At 33.9% G+C, this 18,913-nt stretch overlaps 2 protein-coding genes across 2 annotated transcripts; both read left to right on the forward strand.

Annotated features, from left to right (window-relative positions):
* The first annotated feature begins 4,816 nt into the window (after positions 1 to 4,816).
* On the forward strand, positions 4,817 to 11,314 carry LOC103451774 (beta-glucosidase 40-like). The gene is made up of 13 exons (XM_008391201.4): positions 4,817 to 5,349; positions 8,394 to 8,460; positions 8,694 to 8,752; positions 8,828 to 8,903; positions 8,992 to 9,063; positions 9,223 to 9,310; positions 9,411 to 9,666; positions 9,753 to 9,868; positions 9,955 to 10,178; positions 10,361 to 10,392; positions 10,471 to 10,573; positions 10,677 to 10,785; positions 10,888 to 11,314. Exons 1-13 carry the CDS (start codon positions 5,203 to 5,205, stop codon positions 11,072 to 11,074), a joined length of 1,536 nt encoding a protein of 511 aa, XP_008389423.2. The 5' UTR covers positions 4,817 to 5,202; the 3' UTR covers positions 11,075 to 11,314.
* A 291-nt stretch (positions 11,315 to 11,605) lies between these two features.
* LOC139190453 (protein ALTERED PHOSPHATE STARVATION RESPONSE 1-like) lies at positions 11,606 to 16,710 on the forward strand. Its single transcript, XM_070810758.1, has 3 exons — positions 11,606 to 11,980; positions 12,373 to 12,415; positions 16,634 to 16,710. Exons 1-3 carry the CDS (start codon positions 11,606 to 11,608, stop codon positions 16,708 to 16,710), a joined length of 495 nt encoding a protein of 164 aa, XP_070666859.1.
* Positions 16,711 to 18,913: the final 2,203 nt, after the last annotated feature.

Consider the following 18,913-nt stretch of genomic DNA (forward strand, 5'->3'; position numbering starts at 1 on the left):
CGGTCTTATGGTATTCTTATATAAGTGTGAGATCAAATTCGACTTACCCTGATAAGTTCAATAATACATGGTGTATAGTGTAGTTTAGCCTAAATATTCTCCGATATCATTTTTTTTAAACATTAGCCCACGTATCAAATATTAATTTGAACAAATACTACACTTGACCTCAGCGAAAAAGCCGAGAAAGGTATTATATGCCAATATTTTTTAATTTTTTTAGAAATAAGCATACATTTCTACAGTATCACCATATGCTGAATGTAATTATAAGATTTAAAGATTTTTTTTTTTTTTTTTGAGAAATTCTTCTTCAAGTTGATTTCATTGAACCAGTCTCTCTAGGTGTATGGGCTAATTGGTTTAATAAGTAAAACCAAATAAACTCACACACAAAGCAATATCATACTTTAAACTAATCTAAATTGGGATGAGATACTTGAAACCGAGTGAGAGTCCATGTATGCAAAAATCATGTAGCATTAGATTTACATTATGGTCCCTGTTTGGTTCAGATAATTACTTGATGGGCGGAGTTACTCCGCCGGTCTATGAGGATGAGGAGGACAATGCTTGTTCGGAAAACAAGTAGAGAGAGCGGAGATGGTGAGGCCTTTGCATTGGTTCAACAGTTGGGGTGGCGAACAAGAACATTATAATCTATAGATTTGCATAAACTTAAAGCCAAACTAAACTACTATTTTTTTGTCACGAAATCATATTGCCTTAAATTAAAGGAAAATTAATGAAAATGACTTGAAAACTTTCAGTTTTAACGTAAGAACAAAATAAAGGGTAAAGTGAATAGTACCATGATTGACTTTTTAGTGTAAAAATATGATTTTTCGTTAAAGTAAATAGTACCGGGAGCTTTTCGTTAAAGTTCCCAAATTAATTTACTTGCTCATATGGTTAAAACAAATTGCATTGTTTTGAATTCATCATTCTGAATTAACTTTAGACTCATTTTGAAGTGCTTTTAAAATTACTGAAAATACTTTTAGAGAAAATATTTTCGGGTTCCAAAAACGTTTGAAGTGCTTCTTATAATTAGTGCTTTAAGTACTTTTCCAGAATTTATTTGTATTTTTACTAATGATTGATTTCAAAAATATTTTCACTAAAAACGTCATTTTAAAAAGTACTTTCAAATGAGCTTTTTAATTCCTAATTAAGGAACACACTTGACCAAACAATTTCCTAATTAAGGAACAAATTACATGATAGTTTCTAATCAAATTATTCAATACTTGTTTAATTGTAAACAAACAACTATCTTCCTTAGATTATAGTCCATATTTTATGGAAGAGTATTGTTTTTATTTTTTATTTATATACACAAACGATACTGAAGGAGCAGGAATTCGAACTCGAAACTTAAAGCATCTTCCAAATGTTTACATATATTTCTCACCTATTTTATATCCAAATGATGTGAGATACAGTTTGTCATTGGTTGGCGACGATTAAACCCACTTTAGACCGAAATACCAAAGGTATCCAATATGCGGAGTTAAATATGCATGTCATAGCTGACTAATGAAGATTAATCAAAAGCAGCCACAATACTACAACAATAAAAAACAATCAAGCGTTATCTCATTAAGTAGGGTCGGCTGTATAAATTTTAGAATTTTATTGTACTCGGTTTTATGCTAAGTCTTTCGTTACTTTAAATACTCAATATCTTTTCTTGTAGTCTCTTTCAAAGTCTTCTTAGGTTTTTCTTTATCCCTTTTGCCTCCGTTTCATAGTCGCATATTCTAACTAAAACATCTTCTCTCATCTTATTTTCAACTACGGCCACTTCTACTTTACCTCAGATATCTTCATTCTTAATTCTATCATTTCTTGTGTGTCCATATATCTAACGAAGCATTATCATTTCTGCTGCTATACTCATTTTTTGCACGCGTTACTTTTTATCAACTAACATTTTGTGCCATAAAGCAACGATGATCTTATTGTCATCCTATAAAAACAGACACAATATTAAACATTATAAATCAATGTCATCATATGTAGATGTGGCCGTATTCGGTTAGGTAAATGCCATAAAAGGGTAGAACAAGTTTCCAACATTTCCATGGGCACACATGCTTTAACCGTAAAGAAATTGCATCTTGCTGTGAATAAAACAGGTTAGTCAGTTTATCGTATGTCACGCAAACAATATGCCAATTTTGTTTGCTTGTTCAGTTAAAAACTTAAAAAAAAAGGACCTACCATCAGTACACCCTTCATATTTTGGTATGTAGTGACATAAGAGCAGCTCTAGCGGGAGCGACTACGTGAGGGACAGGCTGCGGAACAGGGCCTGATTGTCCGAGGGAAGAAGTCTAGCGTTGGCTGGCGAGCGAGCCCGAGCAGGCCCGAGCTCCAAGCCCGTGGATTCGTGCTGGCCCGAGCGCCTGAAGGCTGTCTGACGTGGGCTGACGTCAGACGCCTACTGAGTGAATCGGAGGGCCACTTGACGACTGTACAACTTCCTGAACATCGTCGTCGTCGGCGTCCTCCTCCTCTTCATCTATGCTGTCGTCGGATTAGGACTCGGACTCGGACTCGAACTGCGACTCGTACAGCTCCAATTGCTCGGCGGTCAAAGGCTTAACTTCGTTTTCCTCCACAACTTCCTTCATAGCCTTCATCCTTTCAAAGCTCACACAAATTTGTATAAATAAATAAAATATTTTATAAATAAAATTATTTTATAAATAGAATTAGGATTGGATTTGGGAAAGTGAATGAGATGGAGGGAGGGAGGGATGGGAGAGGAGCTGCCAATTGGGATTGGATTACAAATAAAATTATTTTATAAATAAATAAAATACTAATATTTTATTGTCAATTGCCAAGGCTATTCAAGTGCAACGGTGGAGATCCAAAAGACGATTACTGTTCATTAAAGGCAATTACTGTTCACTAGGTGGATTAAATAGTGAATAGTCTGGGGGGAGGGCTCCTATGCTGGAAGTGCTCTAACAGTGACAAAAAATTAAGGTTTTTAAGTTAAAATAGTCTTTAAAATTGACATAAACTTTTCACTTTGGTCATTCAGATTTGAAATCGATAAAAGTGGTCCATGAGTTTGTTCACCATCAATCATTTTAATTATTCTGTAAAAAGTCTCCATTAAATAAGGATAAGATAAAAATACCCTCACTTTTTGCCAAATTATTTTGGACCATTATTTATTAAATTAAGGGTATTTTTGTCATTTTAGCTCTTGTTTAACAAAATTTTCATAGAATTACCAAATGATTGATGGTGGCAAACTTAAAGATCATTCCTATTAATTTCAACTCTCAAGAACCAAAATAAGGAGGTGTATAACAATCTCAATGATCATTTTAGCTAAAAGCCAAAAATTAATTATTAATTCTTTTTGAATATGACTAGTTATGTTATTATATCGTAATAATGTTAGATAAAACACATTTTTTATTACATTACATTTGAATGTGGTAAATCAGTAACTGACAGGACATATGTACATCACTTGTGACACCGTGTGTGAAAAACACATGGCATGTGCAGACATAATTGGTGTTTTTTGCAGATAGCACTTCACGTATTTTTAAAACCCAGAAACATTTTTTCAAAAAACGATTTCAATCGTCACTTAGTACTACGGTTTAGTAGTATTCTTCTTCACTTTTAAGTGATAGGTCTAAGGTTACATTTTTGCCAAAGGCAAATTTAAACCACATTATTGATAGCTCATTGTGAGGCTAATCCCATCTCATCCCCCTTAGTATAGAATAAAGGGAAATTTGGAAAACTAACCAAATTTTGGACCCTAAATAGAATTCTAGCCACTTTTTTAAATTTATGATAATTATAACAAAAAATTGATATGAAAGTACTAATACACCCTTCAAATAAAGTTTTCTCAAAAAAACAAAAAAAAATAAAAAATTGTCATCCATGGAAATTAAACAAAGCAAGATTCAATTAAGATAAGGAGATTCGAAGTAGAATTGAATAAGTTCAAAGCCACATGTGCTCCTTGAAGTTCCTTAGACAACCCAAAACCCCAATTCAATCATAGAAGAAAACAAAATCCCAAGTTCAACCTTAGGAGAAAATGAGAGAAAGAGATAGGGACCATCGCATTTTGGGCTTTTCACCAACGATTTGGTTCTGGAGCCGATCTTAGAAGTGGAGGTCCCAATTGAAGGGCTGAGATGTTGAGGAAGAGTAGCAGAGAAATTGGAGAGCAGAGCAGGAAGCTGACCGAGACTGAGAGTGAGAGTTGTCTTCATGTGGAGGAAGTCGAAATTTTTTTGGGAGTTTGGAACAAAATGAAGGTTGTGTGTGAGAGTATAAAAGAGGAAGAAAGAGGGATCGTGCTGCACGCCATGGCTGGCTATGCTTGGGTTGGGATGTGATGGGTTGGGTTTCTATGGTTTTGGATTATCGTCTATACTGTAGAAAGGACAAAGATGGTGGTAAAAGACAGCCGAGCCTTTTGTTTTTTGTTTTGTTTTTTAGGAAACTTTATTTTAAGGGTGTATTAGTATTTTCATATCAACTTGTGGTTATAATTATTAAAAATTTAAAATGGTGGTTAGAATTCTATTTAGGGTCCGAAATTTGGTTATTTTTCCAAATTCCCTAATCTATAGATAATATCATTTATTAAAAAAAAAAAAGCTTTCAATCATTGTCAAAACATTTCGTACATTTCCAGGAATGCCAAGCGTGACCATAAAACACACTATATTCCAAAAACAAAGGGCTGTAAAACAATCCACTACAGTCCAGGATGACTGATAAAAGCAAAGGCAATGTAAAATGAATCAATTTGCAATTTGAAATAATCCTCATGGACTGGATACACAAATACATTTATGATATGAATATACATACACATATATATTATATATATGCACCTCTCTCTCTCTCTCTCTCTCTCCCTCTCTCTCTCTCCCTCCCGCCGGTAGCGCGCCGCCACTTTTGGTGGTGACCAGACCACCACCCACTGCACTACGTTTTTTAATGCCTTATCGAACTCAACCACCCATTTTTTACGTTATCTGTCTCTCACTGCAAATATACTCACCACTATAAATACTCTTCCCTTATTCCCTCACGCATTTCTACAAATTCCTCCCCCGTAGTTTTCGTTAATCTCTCTCTAATTAAGCAGGGATTAGAAGCTAATCTCTTTCTTAATATCTCCGCCGCCGTTGAGAAGTGATGGGGTCGGAAAGAGGAGGCCTAGCTTTAGTCGTCACAGCATTTCTATTGGCTGTTGGGTTTCCAACATGTTTGTCGGATTCAGATATCAACAGGGGTAGCTTTCCCAAAGGTTTTGTTTTCGGAACTGCGTCTTCTGCTTTCCAGGTTCGTTTTTTCAACTGACTCTTTTACCCTTTTGATTAACCTGGTGGTTAAAGATCACTAATTACTCATTATTCTCGTGATTATAATTTTCTGTTTTTTAGTGTTTGGGTTCCAGCAGTCAGTGATTAATTTCTGGGATTTGCATTTGCATCATATACTCTGAGTTTTGATGTTTTTCTCGCTCCGTTCCTCTTAAAACTTAACTAGTAACTGGAAGCTAGGTGCGACACTGCGAATGCAGATAGCTCACTTGATTAAAAGTATTCACGCCCACTTGCATTTGAGCGCCCGAGCACTTAAGATTCCGAGTTTGACTCATCGTTGCAAATAATGCATGTTTGAAACAAAATTGTAGTTGTAGTTTTTGCAAGTCAATGTATCTGCAGATTCACAGTAATCACGTGAAGATAGAATGTCATGGTGATGTAATTGCTGGAGCATAGGGGCTTTTCCGGTTTTTCAATTTTATTGCTAAATAAATCCACTTAAAAGTAGGATGAATTTTTTTGCCAAATTACCATACCAAAGTTATACTAGAAAATTTGTACCATTGGTAATGGTACAATATTTGTGCCGTACCATATATTTTTGGTACACTAATGGTAAACCATTACAAGTGGTATATCGTACAGTACCGTACCATTACTATTAATATTATATTATTTGTTTATATATAATTAGGTATTATTATCATTATATATGCACTTATATTTTTTTCCTAATCATTTATCCAATCATCTTACCCTCTAACATCTACTCTCCCAAATTCTCAATAAAAAAACCTAAGCTTTCTTGCGCTACAACTCTTCGTCTTTTCACTCATCTAGCCACCGACTTCATTTATGTTGCTCCAGTTCCAGCAACTCTCTCTCTCTCCGGAGTCCATCTCATCTTCTCCTTCATCAAATTGGGATGTCTTTCTCTTTGACTTTGTCTATCAAGTTAATTTTTGTACAATTTTAAAGAATGTAGAAATGAAATTTAAGAATCTTTGTACTATTTTTTAGAGATATTGAGTTATTTCAGCAATTCTTCCATCTATTTACTTCTTGTTTCTCAAATAAATCTCTATAAAATTCTCATAATTAAATAAAAAAGTTAAAAAAAAAACCCAAAGGGAGTGGCCAAAACACATTTGTGCCTTGAATTGGATTGGAAAAAAAAAAAATCAAATTTTGGCCCAAAATGATGGCCCAAAACAAAGTGGTACCATATCAACCAAACTATTTGACATGCCAAAATTCGGTATACCGAAAATTTGGTATGGTAATGATAATAGATTTTGTCATACCAAAAGTTTGGTATGGTGATTGGTACATAGGTTTTGGTATAGTAATTGTACCAATACCACCCCTACTTAAAAGGCAAAAAGTACTTCAGCTCACATCAAAATGACGGTTGAGGGCCGGAGTCCACAAAGTCATGCAATCGAGAAAACAGGGTCATTATCGGAATTCCAGTTCATTTTCGGGAGTTTTTCAATTTTTGGCCTCAAAAAAGGACCACTACCTATTACGAGGTAGAGAGTAGCTTGACTGGCTCTTAACATTGAAGAAGAGTTCCTCCTTAGTTTAGCTAGTGTTGGATTTTTAAAAGGGAAACTTTGGATGCGGTCCCTAATTATGAATATTCTTTGACTAAAACCTTATTGGTTTTCAATTTTTGATCAAAATCCCTGAAATTAATGTGATAATTTATTTCTATGTACGTTACTATATTTTTTAAATTAAAATTTTATATTTATATTTGTTTATATTAATGAGATTTTAAATAAAAAAACCATAATTTGTGGGATTAAAAATATTAAAATATAAATATACTATTGTGTGTGTGTGTATATAAATATGGGTACATTCATCAAAATTAACCAAAAAATTATTGTATCAAAATATGAGTACATTCTTCAAAATAAAAAAAAAAAAGAAAGAAAGAGATATTAGGCTTAATAATATTAGTAATTTTTTTCGATTAAACTTAACATGGATACATTCTCAAATCAAAGAAAAAAGAATGTACCCATATATGTTTAAAAATGGATTAGAAAAAAATTGAATAGATTTTATATATATAAAAGTGGTACATTTTACATATAACAAATTGGTATATTTAAAAATGAGTACATTTTAAGATTAAAAATTTGAAAAAATTACATGAATGGGTACATATAATTAGCATGGGTACATTTAGCAAAAATAAAAATGGGTACAAATAAATAAAAAAATATGGGTACAAATACAAATAAAACTTTTAAAAATATGGGCACAAAAAGAAATTAATATATGGGTACAAATTAAAACTAAAAAGAAAATTGGTACAAATTAAAAATGGGTACAAACTAAAAATAAAAATATATGATAAAAATATACTAATGATAACATTTTTAACATTAAATGAATATATTTAGAAATAAAAAATATTTTATTATTGAAATAATTAATGATGTTATTAATACCAAGGACCTTGATCAAAAATTGAAAAAGAATAAGGTTTTAATCAATGGAGTAGCAAAAGTAAGGATGGAACCTAATTTCTCATTTTTAAAATGTTGTGCTTATAATCAAAACTGTTTATATTATAAATAATTTTTTATGGATTTTTTTAAGGAAAAAAATGAAATTTAAAGTCATTCAATCAATCAATGACAGTAAATAAATAAATATTTTATAATGATTTTATCAAATTTGTCCATTTATTTGTGCATAAGTAATTTATAATATTAATGATTCTGATTACAATTTCGTAATTCCGTGACAAAGTAAATTGAGAAAGAACTTTTCTTCTTCAGAACCTTTCTTCAACGAGCCAAGTTAATTCCTTCACGACATTTGCAAACCAGCCTTCTGATGTTTATAAATTTTCATTTATATAGGGACCACGAAAACATTCAGAATTTGTCTTTCATCAACCAGATATTGTTTTATTTCGTAATTTATTTAAAATTGTATTAATATCAATTGTACTTTTGATATGATACACAATTATTTGAGGAATATGGTTATAAAAAAACAAGTTATTTACATGTTTTACCTTCTGATTTTTGTCAGTACGAAGGTGCAGTTAAAGAGGACGGAAGGGGGCCTTCTATCTGGGACACCTTTTCACATACTTTTGGTAATAATTTGTTAATTTATGGTCAATCTTTTGTTTTACTTCTAAATTATTTTTTACCAGTACTTTGGAACATTTATCAACTACACAGTATCTCACTCATCACATGATCATTAAATAAGAAGGAAGACACTCGTATATATATTTCATGTGACACTCAAATCGTCCATGTTTTAGGAAGCAATTCAAAAATATATAACACTTAATGCATACGGATAATTTGCCTTGTGCTACAGGTAAAATAGCCGATTCCAGTAATGCAGATGTTGCTGTAGATGAGTATCACCGTTATAAGGCAAGTCTGGTACTCAAAACTACCCTTTGCATTTTCTTTGTTAAATCGAGCAAATGTTAAGTTAGTTGCAAGCAGGAGGATGTGCAACGTATGAAGGATATGGGAATGGATGCTTACAGATTTTCGATATCCTGGACTCGGATTTTCCCCAGTAAGTTCTATTAGTTCTATGAGTTCATATTTACTTCACATACAAGATTAGTTCATCAAATTTTAACTGCGAGCTTTTCGTATATCAGATGGAACCGGACACATTAATCAGGCGGGTGTTGATTACTACAATCGTCTCATCGATGCATTGCTAGCCAAAGGTGCCATACATTTTCATTTTTCTCCAGAATATTGTATGTACTTCCGACTTTTGCATTAAGCTCCGTCACAATTGTTAATGGCAACGGAGAAATTTGGCATCGAACGTTTATTTATCAGGATGGAATCATGGACTGAACTATGAGATTCTGTATATGCAGGAATTGAACCGTATGTGACCCTCTATCACTGGGACCTCCCTCAAGCATTGGAAGACAAATACAGCGGGTGGCTCAACCCTCAAGTCATGTAATCTCAACGTTGACAGTTTTGTGCCTATAATTTCCGTAAGTTTGATTAACGATGAGTTTTGGATTCGAGTGATTCATATGGCCTTAGTCTATTGCAGAAAGGACTTTGCAACATATGCGGACGCATGCTTTCAAAATTTTGGTGACAGGGTGAAGCACTGGATCACATTCAACGAGCCACATACATTTTCTATACAAGGATATGATGTAGGGCTCGAGGCACCGGGAAGGTGCTCTATCCCCCTTTTCCTTTTCTGCAGGGCAGGAAACTCGGCAACTGAGCCTTACATGGTTGCTCACAATGTCATCCTGTCTCATGGAACCGCGGCTGATATTTACCGGAGAAAGTACAAGGTAAGAATGATGGAATGGAGAAATATTCATGCGCGTAACTATTAACAACAGAAGTTGATTAATGATACTACTTGGTGTCTTCGCAGTCAAAACAGCGTGGATCGGTTGGGGCATCATTTGATGTTATCTGGTATGAATCAGCAACAAACTCGACAGCAGACGTCATTGCAACTAAAATAGCCCAAGATTTTCAGCTTGGCTGGTAATCACAAATTTGATTTTATTACTTAGTTATATTTGACTAGGAACTGCGTTATAATTTGTGTAATCACTATGTTGGAACGGCAGGTTTCTTGATCCATTTATGTTTGGGGATTATCCAAGCTCTATGAGAAGTAGGGTTGGAAGTCGGCTGCCAACCTTTTCCAAATCCGAGTCTGCTCTAATTAAAGGGTCCTTGGATTTTGTGGGCATTAATCACTACACTACCTTCTATGGAAGCAACGATACCGCTGATATAATTGGACATCTACTCAATGACAGCCTTGCAGACTCTGGTGCCATTACTCTTCGTAAGTACTCACATTGAACGCGCTGCATATTCCTCTTAACAGTTCTATGTTCCAGTTATTCCATAAGTTGTCGGAATCACCAATTCAGAGATTAAAGACCAACTTATTAGAGTTCCGTAACTTGTTATCATTTAAATTTCCGTTGTTAGCTGAAGATATCTTTTCTTTTTCCATGTTTTCAGCATTCAAAGACGGAAAACCTATTGGCGATAGGGTATGTAGTGTAGTTAAACTCTCATAAATTACTGCAATTTTTACTTGATCCGACATGAAAGCTTGTGTGAAATTGCAGGCGAATTCTATATGGTTATACATAGTGCCAGAGGGGATGAGAAAATTAATGAACTACATTAAGAAAAAGTACGGCAATCCTCTAGTGATTATCACTGAAAATGGTAATGTTTCGAGTTCCAAATAGAAGGGATGCGACGTCCAAAAGTTCTTCATGTTCACGGGACATTTCATGAGTTAAACTTGTTGGTTTCATTATTTCCACAGGCATGGATGACCCGAATAGCCCATTCATTTCTCTCAAGGATGCTCTAAAGGATACTAAAAGGATTAAATACCACCATGACTATCTTAAGAATTTGCTAGCTTCGATCAAGTATTAACCATCTTTAATTAATCCGCTAGCTATGAATCTACTTTTTCTTGTCCATATTTTGTGGTGTAAAAGCTGATATCATTCTGTCTTCGTTGAATGCAGAGAAGACGGCTGCAATGTGAAAGGCTATTTTGCTTGGTCTCTGCTGGATAATTGGGAATGGGCGGCTGGATACACTTCTCGATTTGGTCTCTATTTTGTGGATTATAAGGACAAGCTCAAGAGATACCCAAAGGACTCCGTTCAATGGTTCACGAAATTCTTGAATTCTACTCAAACAAGGCAATGATCATCTGACGTTGTGAATCTGAAGTCCTGCACTTGCACCCCAACTCATCGAGTACACGAGGGTTGTTGCAGTTCATTTTTCTTTGGGATCGAGCAAGCCATCATAAACAGTGTTCAGATCATAGTTTGTGGGCAGACGTTTGGAACAAAAATAGCTTATGATTCTATGAAAAGAAAAATATGATTTGAAATCACTAGCTTTTGATTTATTTTTGCAATCAATATATTGTTACACCAGTAATGCTATTCTTACCATATTTCCTTATGTGGTATCTGATGTGGACAATCACATCATTTAAATTAATCAGAATTTAATTTAAATTAAAAAACATTTAATAAACCAATAATTAAAAAAAAAAAAGCTGGAATTAAATGGTGATTGTGGCAAACGAGGAGGCTTCTCCATCATTCCCCGTTCAATCCTGCTTCTTCTCCCACGCCAGTTCTTTCACGGCAGCCAGTTGAAGATTGTTACAGACCTAAAGTGGGAGAACATGTGCACACATCACATCGGCATCATAGGATGGCAAAAATGTGGGAGAACATGTGCACACATCACGGCAGCCAGTTGAAGATTGTTACAGACCTAAAGTCCCTAGACATTGCCCATACTCCGATGGAAACAACCAAGCACCACCATGACCGCACTGTCCAGCTTTGGAATGTTCTCCAAGAATGGCATCCTCACTTTGAAAAGCTCATGATTCATCAAAAACAATACATCCAAGCTCTTAATAGTTGGTTGAAGCTAAATCTCATACCTATCGAGAGCAGCTTAAAACAGAAAATCTCATCCCCGCCAAGAGTTCAGCGTCCACCAATCCAAGCTCTCCTCCATTCATGGCACGATTCTCTTGAAAAGCTTTCTGATGAACTCGCAAAATGTGCAATATCGTCCTTTGCGGCTGTGATAAAGACCATCATACTGTTGGAAAATTAGTTATTAGTTTATGGTTTTCTTTTGGGATACTATTGGAAAATTAGTTATTAGTTTATGGTTTTCTTTTGGGACAAGGATGTTAGAATTTTCTATATCCTTTAAGGGTTAGGATTTAGGGTTTATTAGAGTTTTCTATATCCTTTAAGGATTAGGATTGTGCTTTAGTTTTCTATATCCTTTAAGGATTAGGGTTTGCTTTAGTTTTCACTATATATAATAATGCTTGTATTAGTTAGTTTTAACAAGTCAGTCACGATGTAGTCTCTTGGGATTATGTAGCCATTTTGGCATTCAATTTGTTTAATAATGTTCTTATTATTTTGTAATCTTGTTTGTTGCGCACTCTGATATTTCATCAGGAGGAAGGGGGAATGAGAAGCTCACCAGAGACACTGTATCCAGGTAAGGGATAAGTCACTTGGGAGTCTCAAAACTCGCCTGCCTGAGATCTTCCGTACCATGACAGACTACGCTAATGCGTGTTCCATTACTTCATCTGCTTCCATCCATGGCGAGGAGGCTAAAAACAAAATGCCGTGAAAGAACTAGCGTGGAACAAGAAACGGGTGAAGCAGGCAAAGGGAAAGAAGGAGAAGACTCTCGTATGTCACAATCACCATTTAATTCCGGTTTTTTTAATTATTGGTTTATTAAATGGTTTTTAATTTAAATTAAATTCTGATTAATTTAAATGATGTGGTTGTTCACATCAGCTGCAACATAAGATGGTATATAGAGGCAAGCAAACTCAGGAATGAGTGTTCGATTCCTTTCTCTTGGGAGTCAAGCAACTCATTTGGTAATCAAACTGGCGCTGAAGGCAATCAAACTCAGATTCGGATTATATTTGGTTGATTACAAAGACAATCTCAAGAGATACCCTAAGGAGTCTGCTCTATGGTTCAAGAACTTCTTGGCTTCTTCTACTTGAACAAGGAGGTGATGAACTGATGCTCCTTACGTTCTGCGAAATTCTGCATATAAATTACACCAGAAGGATTCATCAAATGCACACAAGGGTTGTTTTGATTCATGTTCTTGTCGCGTCGAGGAAGCGATCATAATCCAATGTTCAAGCTATCAAAACTGTTTGCGCTCCAACACTTGACCCCAATTGACAGTCAACTAGTACCTTAGGTCCTTAGATTGAGAAAGACTTGTCAAGAGTTTTTGATCACGTAATTCGTTGGACACTTCTCACAAAAGTATAAAAACACTTGTATCTTTATCCCACCTAACTCTATGTTAGAGTTGTCTTAAATTATAAGCCAAAAGTAAACCATTAGACTTGGTTTTAGGTCCTTCAATAGAAAAACTTGTGTAGAATCTCCGATCTTTCTAGGGCACTTCTCACAAAAGCATAAAATTAATTGTATTTTATTTTGGTCCTGCACTCAACTCTATCTTAGTTCCACTTATAAGTTATCCTAATCAACCAGTCATACCTAAGTTTAAACATAGGTCAATTATGTTCTGCATAATCTTCGTGTTGACCAGGAATAACTTATAGTTCTCCCCCTCCATGATAAGGATTGCGTAGCCAAAATCTAACCCATTGAATATGCCAATTGGCCTAACCATGAACAAGGGCGGCAAAATATGACACGTCCATCGCTTCGATCCTAGTTAAGTTGATTTCACTAGTACTATTCTATTGTCATTCTTCCAACCAATCACGGTTTAATATATTTCATTTGCATGGAAGAGGATCCTCTCTCTGGATTCACTTTGTGGGGATCCTATCCTAGCCGTTCATTGTATATTGTACGGTCAGTTTTTGTCAGGTACTATTTGTGTTTAGATTTAAATAAAAAAAAGTCAAATAATTTTTTACTACACAATACACAATGAATAGTTCAGATGTGAGGATTTTTAGGATTCCGATGGAATCCAAATCCCATTCGCATGTACATGTCAAATTGTGCTGAAAATAATAATAACGAGTCTTCCAACGTGAACTAGACCACAAAAACGGGAACTGATGAGCCAATTGGATGGATAGTGTGTTCAGGAGCCGATTTAGAATTTGGACCTTGGAAGGTTCCAATGTTAAATGTAAAAATTTCTAGATAAAAAGAGAACACGAAATGCAAACTTTTTTTTCTTCAGTTTATTCACTGAAGCATTTCTTAGAATACTTGGTGGGCTTGTTGTCGTCAGCCAAACTATATTGCGTTAATGTCAACAACCGAAACAAATTTGATGAGCGAGATCAAAAGAATTTGTCGAGAATTCTCAACACACACTTGATGGGAACAAAAAAGACCCGTACTAACTAACCATCAGAAGGTCCTCGAAAAATATTCATATGTATATTTCCGAAACTCCGAGTGATCTTTAACCACCTTAGTCCCAAACGTATATCCGTCCTTGAGTGTGTTCATCTTCTTGCACTCGAGTTCGAGAATACTGCGTTGCCGAAAAATGATATTAACAATTGGGCTGTATTAATGTACTTAACGCGCAGCCTGCGATGGTATTGTTCGGCCTGGAAAATGATTACCCGCCTAATTCAATTGAAACCCATAAATGGAGGACTAGTTGTTGGCGTAGTAATTACCCCAAAATTCCAACAAACAAACTTAAAACACAGTGTGTTTGGGAATCCTACTCGTATGACCAAACCGACACCGAAAGGAGTGGACCTAATTATTTTACAACAATTCCTCCTCCTCCTCCTCGTCTCTGTCACTCTCTCAGAAATTAACACCAAATGTCCTTCACGTCTAACATTAAAAATACCCTCCAATTAATTTTCTCCCATAAATATTTGATGGTTTTTATTTGGTGTAATAAATATTTGATATTTCTTTTAATAAATTAATATTGGTGAAAATGCAACAGCACGTTTTATATAAATAAATTAATTATTCATTAATAATTTTCCTTCCTATTCGGATCTGTACCTACCAGCGAGGGTGAGGACATGTTGTTTGCATCGTACTCCATTATTTTCTTCTTTTGGTCCTAACTGTTCCAATGATTTAATCATATATAAACGCTTCACTTTCTCTTTTTTTCATACTTATTTTTATAGGTTTAATATTTAATGAAATTTGACATTTTATTTTTGGACTTTTTTATACAATGTATATTATGGCTCTATGTTTTTTTTTGGGAGGAAAAAGAAAGGACCTGTATCAAAACAACATGTCGAGATGTGCTTAAAATGCATTCCATCAAATATTTAGTAGGTACAAAAATGACTTGTACCAAATATTCGGAGGGTCTCGCAAGACCTTCACATATATATACTTGGATGGTTCTGGGACCACCTTGGTCTCTACTTCCATCCACCCCTGGTTATGTGTCTGTTTAAGGTTATAGGTCTTTATTTGGACCCCAAGACTGTAATGTGTTTTGCATGCACGATACAAAACTAGCATGAAATCCAATGGTCTTCAGAATAGTAAAATAAAAAATAAATAAAAAAGCAGAAAATAACATTCCAATGATAAGTAGTAGTAAATAAAATGACATGGGCCTTACTTTATTTGAAATTGCAACGAGATTATTTTAAATTTTTTGTTTATATAGATGACGAGCTTGATTTTTAATTAATTATTATTACTAATAAATTGTCCGATTTAGTCCAAATCACATAAGTTGACAATTACTTATACATTTTTAATACAATTGGATCCAAATACAATAACAAAACATGTATGGTAAAAAAGGAATTGACAAATCAGCTAATTTTTTATGTATTCAAATAATTCCATTGACGAAAGAAATAATATTTCATCAAGGTGATGTTATCGTAATTCTAAATCAATCATGTAAACGAGAAATTTTTCCACATATAAGTGTAATAAAATAAGTAAAGTTACACAAAAAATATATCGTTATTTTCACTTATATTATGACATGATACGTGAAGTAACGCTTTAATATCCGATGCTTGAAACATCTCCTCACGAAGACAAACAAGGGGAAACGGTCTGGGGAAGACTGGGTTGACTTTTAACGATGGGAACTTTCTTTTTACTGCGTGATATTTGTTTTTTTTTTTTTGGGTTGGGAAAATGAAAGGTGAAACGAAAACGTGTTGGGCTTCAGCCCACCTCAAATTTAAAAAATTATACAATAAAAAGTTACTGACACTATGCTCTTATGGTACTCTTATACAAGTATGAGGTCAAATTCAACTGACCCTTATAAGTTCGATAATACATGGCGTATTGTTTAGTTTAACCTAAATATTCTCCGATATCATTTTTAAACATTAGCACATGTATCCAATATTAATTTGAACAAATACTACACTTGACATAAGCCAAAAAGCCGAGAAAGGTATTATATGCCAGTATTTTTTCTTTTTTTTTTAGAAATAAGCATACATTTCTACAGTATCACCATATGCTGACTATAATTATAAGATTTAAAGCTTTTTTATTTTTATTTTTGAGAAATTCTTCTTCAAGTTGATTTCATTGAAGCAATCTCTCTAGGTGTATGGACTAATTGGTTTAATGAGTAAAACCAAATAAACTCACGCACAAAGCAGTATCATACTTTAAACTAATCTAATTGGGATGAGATATTTGAAACCGAGTGAGAGTCCATGTATGCGAAAATGATGTAGCATTAGATTTACATTATGGTCCCTGTTTGGTTCAGATAATTACATGATGGGCGGAGTTACTCCGCCGGACTATGAGGATGAGGAGGACAATGCTTGTTCGGAAAACAAGTAGAGAGAGTGGAGATGGTGAGGTATTTGCATTGGTTCAACAGTTGGGGTGGCGAACAAGAACATTATAGTCTATAGATTTGCATAAACTTAAAGCCAAACTAAACTACTATTTTTGGTCACGAAATCATATTGCCTTGAATTAGGAAAACTAATGAAAATGGCTTGAAACCTTTGAGTTTTAACAATAAGGACAAAATAAATGATAAAGTGAATAGTACCAGAATTGACTTTTTAATGTAAAAATGTGGTTTTTCATTAAAGTGAATAATACCGGGAACTTTTCGTTAAAGTTCCCTTAAATTAATTTACTTGCTCTTATGGTTAAAATAGATTGCATTGTTTCGAAGTTCGAATCACTTTTGGATGCATGAATTCATCATTATGAATTAACTTTAGACTCATTTTGAAGTGCTTTTAAAATTACTGAAAATAGTTTTAGAGAAAATATTTTTGGGTTCCAAAAACGTTTGAAGTGCTTCTTATAATTAGTGTTTTAAGTACTTTCCAAAAATTTATTTGTATTTTTACTAATGATTGGTTTCAAAAATATTTTCACTAAAAACATCATTTTAAAAGCACTTTCAAACGAGCTCATTAATTCCTAATTAAGGAACACACTTGACCAAATAATTTCCTAATTAAGGAACAAATTACATGATAGTTTCTAATTAAATTATTCAATACTTGTTTAATTGTAAACAAACAACTATCTTCCTTAGATTATAGTCCATATTTTATGGAAGAGTATTGTTTTGATTTTTTTTTTACATACATAAACGATACTGAGGGAGCAGGAATTCGAACTCAAAACTTAAAGCATATTCCAATTGTTTACATATATTTCTCACCTATTTTATATCCAAATGATGTGAGGTACAGTTTATCATTGGTTGGCGACGGCTAAACCCATTTTAGACCGAAATACCAAAGGTATCCAATGTTAGAAGTATAAGATTGTAAGGCTGTGATGATGCCACATGTAAACAGATTAGCTGGTCTATTATATTTGTTAGAAGAGTCGGTTGGTTATGACTATAAATACTTAATCTTGTAATAGCTTTCTTATTAAGCAAGGTATCAATTCAATCATTTTTTCCCTCCAATTTCTATGTCTACAGTTCGCTTTCTCTCTCTCTCTACATTCATAGAAACTGAGATACTTGGTTAACATCCGATATGCGGAGTTAAATATGTATGTCATAGCTGGCTAATGAAGATTAATCAAAAGCAGCCATAATACTACAACAACAAAAAACAATCAAGCGTTATGTCATTAAATAGGGTCGGTTTTATAAATCTTAGAACTTTATTGTACTCGGTTTTGCGCAAAGTCTTCCGTTCTCTCCAAGTAATTCATATATTTTCTTATAGTCTCTTTCAAAGTCTTATTAGGTTTTCCTCTACCCCTTTTGCCTTGAGCTTCCGTCTCATAGTTGCATCTTATAACTAAATCATCTTAACCGATTTTCTCTCATTTTATTTTCAACTGCGGACACTTTTACTTTTCCTCTGATGTCTTCATTCTTAATTCTATCATTTTTCACGTGTACACATATCCAACGAACCATTATCATTTCTACTACACTCATTTTTGCACATGTTACTTTTTAACCAACTAACATTTCATACCATAAAAACAACAATGATCTTATTATTGTCCTATAAAAACGGTCACAACATTAAACATTATAAATCAATGTCATCATATGTCGGTGTATATGGGTTAGGTAAAGGCCATAAAAGGGTTCCATGGGCACACATGCTTTAACCGTAAAGAAATTACATCTTGCCGTGAATAAAACTGGTTGGTCAGTTTATCGTATGTCAGGCAAACAATATACCAAATTTGTTTGCTTGTTCAGTTAAAAACTTAAAAAATGGACTTACCATCAGTACACCCATCATATTTTGGTATGGAGTGAGATAAAGGTGACAAAAAATTAAGGTTTTTAAGTCAAAATAGTTTTTAAAATTGATATAAACTCTTCATTTTAGTTACTGAGATTTGAAATCAATAAAAGTGGTTCATGAGTTTGTCCATCATTAATCTTTTTTATCATTCCATGAAAAATCTCCATTAAATAAGGATAAGACAAAAATACCCTCATCTTTTGCCAAATTATTTTGGACCATTGTTTATTAGTATTTTTGTCATTTTAGCCCTTATTTAACAAAATTTTCATAAAATGACCAAATGATTGATG

The sequence above is a fragment of the Malus domestica genome, chromosome 13 (assembly GCF_042453785.1).
Source record: "Malus domestica chromosome 13, GDT2T_hap1".
NCBI lineage: Eukaryota > Viridiplantae > Streptophyta > Magnoliopsida > Rosales > Rosaceae > Malus > Malus domestica.